The 6,511-nt window shown below is 36.2% G+C and overlaps 1 protein-coding gene across 1 annotated transcript; it reads left to right on the top strand.

Moving 5' to 3' along the window:
- Positions 1-3,694: 3,694 nt before the first annotated feature.
- Positions 3,695-4,769, top strand: LOC107707632 (free fatty acid receptor 3-like). The gene has a single exon (XM_016511710.1). The coding sequence runs from the start codon at positions 3,695-3,697 to the stop codon at positions 4,676-4,678; it is 984 nt and encodes a 327-aa protein (XP_016367196.1). The 3' UTR covers positions 4,679-4,769.
- Positions 4,770-6,511: the final 1,742 nt, after the last annotated feature.

The raw sequence follows: 6,511 nt of genomic DNA, 5'->3' as shown, positions 1-6,511 counted from the left end.
AAAATAGGTTGCTGACAGGCCTTGGCAAAAATATGATGAAAAGCAAATGTTTGGTCAGATGGTTTATGTCATGTACTGGAGGTTTTACAAATAAATTCTCCCAATTTGCATCGCTTTGTTCTACATTACATCTTTAATACAAGATTTCTCAAAGTTAGACACAGAAATCAATTTGCAACTGAAATAATAGAGCACTACTGAAGTCGCAGTGAATTCTCAAGAAGAGGTTTGTAGAAGAAGAAACTTCCCTCTTTGACTTAATTGCAAGCACAGATTAAATTAATATCAGTGTGCATGTATTTATAGACATGCATTGTACAAAAAAGGGTTCCTTACTGTTGGGGAAATAAATTCACTTCCTTCAGTAAATGAAAAATGTCTCGCTTCTTTCCGGTTTTGTCATCGTAGGTGCAGCATGTGTCAAAGTGACATAATGAGAAAAAGCTTTAAAGACTCTAGGAGTGTCACATTATCACTTCTGAATCTGTGGTGTGGACTGATTAATTAAGGTATAAAATATTTTGCTACTACGATTTTTTAAAAATTGTGATGATTTCTTTGAAGACTAATGCTTTAACAGGCAAACTTTTTCAGTTTTGATCAGAAATATCAAATATATAAATATTTGTTCCGCATACGAGATGATATGCATTTTAATATTTACAGAAAAAAAGTAAGCATGAAATGCTAAAATTATTTTGAGGGCTTATTTTTCATTGATTGTAAGAATGAAACATTTCTTTAATTTAAAATATTTGTACATTTGTATATCTAATAATGACATTTTTCTGAAACATAGATGTTGCTAGTTAACATTGGATGCACATATATAATATATATCTAATTCTCTCATACATTTCTTTCAGTTTTGAGAAGTAGCTAGATCTACAAGCAGTGTTTTTTTTCACATGATCACTAATAACCAACATTTTGCATTGCTGGTATTTCCCTTTAACTAGTTTCACATCTCACATAGGTGCAACTGAATTTGTATTCTAGGAAATTTATTTTGAGTATTCATATTTTTTTAATAGTGTGTAGTAATTGTAAGTTCTCTATGAAAATGATGACTCAGTTGTTGCATAGATATTCCAAATACGCTAATGGTCTGAAAATGTATAACCTAATCATGCATTCTGATCTCTGTATGTGTGTTGCGGAATTCTTTTTTTCTCAGTAATAACACCTGACCAGTGTGTTAGTCATGTGACCAGTTTCTACATGCATTTCCTGAGATGCAATACTATATATTTAGAATTTATTTGAGCCTATTCTAAACATACTGCATGCTTTTTTATTATTCCAAGGATACAGTAGATGCATATTTAACACAGTTGTTTGGTTTAGTCAGTCCCATCTGTATTGAACTGTTTTTATTGCCATTAATAAGTGACCTACTTACCAAAAATAGGATTCTTTACTAACTTAAAGCTCCATTGTGTGGTCAAGATACTGGATTAGATACTGTACCAGTGCCTGTAGAGGACAATTACATTAATGAGAATAACTTCTCGTCAAGCAATATTACACTGATACTAAAGACAATAAAACCATTGCATGCCAATTTTTAGTATTGAAAGGGGTCATATGATGTTGCTAAAAAAGAACATTATTTTGTGTATTTGGTGTAATGAAATGTTTATGCGGTTTAAGGTTAAAAAAACACATTATTTTCCACATACTGTACATTATTGTTTCTCCTCTATGCCCCGCCTTTCTGAAACGCTAGATTTTTTATAAAGCTCATCTTTCTTAAAAGTGAGGTGTGCTCTGATTGGCCAGCTATCCAGAGCATTGTGATTGGCCGAATACCTCAATATATTTACAGGTTGTGAGTCAGAACAGCCGGCATTGTAGGTTCAGGAAACAGTCCTCTGTAAAATGCGTTGCACACACACGAATATTTTTGTTGAACTGTTCTGGAACAGTGTTGTTAAATACAACATAACCACTGATTTCTAGTTGTGTCCTCTTTTGGAAGACCAAACAAAGTAGTTTCACTTTCACAATGAAACACACAGCGTCTTCACGACATGGCAGCGGCCGCAACAATACTACAGCGAGAATAAAAGTTACGCCTTCTTTCTTTGCGTGAACATTTGGGCTGCATTATGCAAATCTTCCCACACAGTGACGTAGACATGTGGGGGTGTGTTTAAAAGAGGTGTTTTAGGGGGGCGTGGACGAGTCTTAACTTTTATAAAGAATATCTCTTTGGGTTTGCAACTTTAGGGATCTTATCTATTCACGAACAGCTTGTAACACTCCAAAGAGAAAGGAAAATCATATGACCCCTTGAAGAAATTATTATCAACTTCCTGTTGTGTATAAATGATGGTGTTTTTTTTTCCTAAGAGACAAGATTGACAGAACTTCGACATCCATCATTTAAACACACTATTTAAATGTAACCATGAGACACTTTGAATTCTGGAGTATTGCATGTATTGCTCTTGCTTGAGGGCCATCAGATATTGACTCTCATTCAGCTCAGATGAATAGCATGTCTTTACCAAACATTTGTTTGTGGAATGGTTTTATGGAATAACCATTTTATAAAAGCAATAAGCCCCGTGAAGCCGTGGTTTACAGTGAATTTACTCCACTTCGCATCGTGCCTAACAACGCCCTTTAGCTGTTATAAATTCACTGTAAACAACAGCTTCTTGGGGCTTATTGCTTTATTTTATCACAATTTCACTTTTTTATCTCATAATTGTCATTTTCAAGTTTTTTTACCGCACAATTATGGCTTAGTATGTCATTTTGACATTTTGTCTCACAATTTTGACTTTTTTTCATAATTATGACTTGCTGTAGGATGTCATAATTTAGACTTTTTATCTCATAATTTACGTTATATATCATAAGACTATCACACAATTATGATTTAGTCTGTACATTTTTTGACTTTTTGTCATATTTTATCTCAGTATCTCATTTCAACTTTTTTTTAACTTACAAACAAATTTGTTAGTGTATGATGATTTTTAATCTCACAATTGACTTTTTGTCATAAGTCTTACCTCATAATTGATTACCGGTACTTAATTTTGTGTCATAATTTTGACTTTTTATCTCATAATTGACTTGCATCATAATTAACTTTGTATATCATAATTTCACCTTATCCCATAATTGACTTTTTATGTCATAAGGCTTCTCATAATTATGACATAGTATGTCATGATTTAGAGTTTTTTTTATCTCAAAATTTTGACTTAGTATGTCAATTTCGACTTACTTTCTTTGTAAGTTTTGAACTTTTGTTTTGAACAATTGAATTTTTGTCATAATTATGACTTATCTCAGTGAGTCATTATTTTGTATCTCACAACTGACTTCTTATGTCAAGATTTTATCTCATAATTATGACTGTCATAATTTAGATTTTTTTCCTTCATAATTGACTTTTTGTTTCATATTTATGACATTTTAGGTCATAATTTCCACTTTTTTCTCATAATTGATTTGTCATAATTTTGACTTCTCATAACTGATTTTTTCATGAATCAAATAGATTTTTTGACTTTGTAATCTTATGTTATCTCATATTTACCAAAGCATTATTTTTTTCTCATGTGCTGGAAATGGACTTCAATAGTAAACAGCATGAAACTTGACATTAAAATACTTGCAGTTTCTCATTTTCTCTGTCTTTTCTTACAGAGCGTTCACTGCATCTACATTGACGATGGCGTGGACGGTTGGTCTCAGTAACCTGGTGTTAGTGGTCTACGGATTCACACTGATCACAGGCCTTCCCGCCAACATCTTGGCTTTCTACACCTTCTTGCAGAAGATCCGCCAGCGCTCCACCCCGATAGACGTGCTGTTACTCAGTTTAACCATCTCGGACCTGATCTTCCTCCTTTTCCTGCCGTTTCGCATGGTGGAGGCGGCCAACATGAAATGGACGCTGCCTTACTTCCTCTGCCCGCTGTCGGGATTCATCTTCTACTCGGTCATCGCCAACAGCGTCCTTCACCTGACAGCCATCAGCGTAGAGCGCTACCTGGGTGTGGCTTACCCCATTAAATACAAGCTCAAACGCAACCCCAGAAGTGCCGTGATAGCCTGCGTCCTATTCTCAGTGGTTTCAATGGCGCACTGCAGTATCGTCTACATCATGCAATACCACAACTATTTCAACCCCAACATCACTGATCCATCCAAACGTAACACCTGTTATGAAGAATTCACTGACGAACAACTCAAGATCCTCCTGCCGTTTCGACTGGAGCTTTCTGTTGTCTTCTTCTGCATCCCTTTCCTCATCTGCTGCTTCTGCTACATCCAATGCATCTGCATACTTTCCCGACTATCCAACGTCAATGCCAAGAAGCGGTATAGAGCCATCGGGATGGCGTTGGGCACACTTCTGGTCTTCGTTATCTGTTTCATGCCCTTCAACATCTCCCACGTGGAGGGATTCGTAACCGGCCAAAGCTCTAAATGGAGACAACCTACTTTACTCACCAGCACGTTGAATGCATGCCTCGACCCTTTCATATTCTACTTCTCTTCTTCCGCACTCAGAAAGACTTTCAAGAAGGTGTTGCAGGGGCTGGCGAGGCGTTTGCTCCTTCCTTGCTGCCGCTCGGCTCTCTGCTGCCCTTTATTCAACCGTGGGAAACCAGACGAGCGAACGCAGAGCTCTGATGTCAGCATTCGCTAACATTTCAAGCCAGTCTTTGCCTTGAATAATCTGCCTGCATGTGCATCATCAGTGCATATCATTCAGTCCAAAGCCAATTAATATAATTCTGATGCACCACCATGACCCAATGCTTTATGGATAGACAGAAGAGAAACAGAAATGGTTCCAGAAAAAAAATCAAGCATGATTGCATGACTATTTAACCTAAACCTTTGCAGCAGCCGTTTCGTTCACAATGAAATGAAGAGCTTGAGTGAACAAATTACAGTGCAAAAAGCAATTGTATCTGAACTGTACATCTAACATTTGAACTAATACGCAGCATTCACTAACAGCAATGCTATAAATATAATCAAAACAACTTTGTAAAACCAATTTTCTTTGCTACTAATATTTTAATAAAAGAAACTCATACAAATTATGCGTCCGTTCTTTATTCCTCCATCCTGAACTACTCACCCATTATGCATGAATGCTGTTTATTTTCTACACAGCACTTAATATGCACAGCTTGTTTTTAACCTGCCATCTCTTTAGATAGACCAACACAAACCTGTTCCTGTGATGTCACTTCCTGTTCCTGGTACAGCGTTTGGAGGTACAGGTTGGATTTTGAGTCACTTATTTGATCCATTTTATCAGTTCTGTTTAAAATGGCTAATAATTAATCTAATTTATCACATATAATCTGAATACTTGGTGTCACTGAAGCAGATTTTGAACAGTCACATCTAGTTTCCTAACTCATTTATTGGAAATGATCTCTCTTGTCTATTATTACACTTGAATGTCACAGTTTTGTTATTCACCTAGCAACTACACTGTGTCTGTGTCTACTTTTTATTGCAGGTGGGAAGACGGTTGAACTGCATGTGGTGCAGTTGCATTAACAGCTCAAATGATTAGCTCATACAGGTATGTTTTTCCATGAGAAAAGATGGCAGGATGCACGTTGCTTACTTACAAGGCTGCATTTGCTAGTCAAGTCACTGCCATTAAGATGAATGGAAATGCTAACAAATAGAAGTGCATTCTTTAAATAAACAAGTTCAAAGATCGTACAGCTTTGCTTAAATACTTTTTTGTGCATTGTATTGCATTGCATGTGAGTTTTGTACAGTTTTGCTTAAATAATTTTTTGTGCATTGCATTGCATTGCATGCGAGTTTGCATTCTTCAGTGCATTGCCATCATACCCTGCAAGTTTACTAGATAACGGCCATAAACATCACACCTATTTATTGCTGCTACTGTATTATTCTGAGCAATGCTGTCCACTTTAAACGTGAGTTTGTGTCTTCTCTGCCCTACTTCTACTTTAGCAAAAGCTGCAATCTGTTTTTAGCCTTGCTACAGCATCTATAAAGAGCTCATCTATCTTTCCTGTGGCAGAGGCGTCTGAAACAACACACACTTTCCTGGTGCGTGATACAGGGGGAATTCAGGTAAAGTGGGACACTTTCTGATCATTTTTCATTGGTTTTTATAATATGTTCCAGGGGCATAAAAATAAAGATCATGATAAAGATCTCCACTGCACAATACAGATAAAAAGGCAATATTAAACTTGAATGCTTCTTCAAACACATATCACAAAATTCCAGGAGTGACTGGTAAACTGAGACGTACAGTTAATTTAAATACATTTCACTTTAGATGTAATAAAACGCTAAATTTAAAGGGGTCATAGGATGCTACATGCACTTTTCAAAGTTGTTTGAACTGAAATGTGTTGGCAGTGTGTGTACACAACCACCCTATGATGATAAAAATCCACCCAGTGTTTTTTTTTTAATCTGGTTAAATGTTTTCCCCTTTCTCAAATCGAGCCGATCTCAGATGCCTGTCTGT

Source organism: Sinocyclocheilus rhinocerous, unplaced genomic scaffold (assembly GCF_001515625.1).
Source record: "Sinocyclocheilus rhinocerous isolate Xijiao unplaced genomic scaffold, SAMN03320098_v1.1 scaffold235, whole genome shotgun sequence".
Lineage (NCBI taxonomy): Eukaryota > Metazoa > Chordata > Actinopteri > Cypriniformes > Cyprinidae > Sinocyclocheilus > Sinocyclocheilus rhinocerous.
This window is presented reverse-complemented; position numbering and strand designations above follow the sequence as displayed.

Excerpts from the sequence above, each read along its gene's own strand:
- LOC107707632 (XM_016511710.1), top strand. The coding sequence starts at position 3,695 with ATGGCGTGGACGGTTGGTCTCAGTAACCTGGTGTTAGTGGTCTACGGA.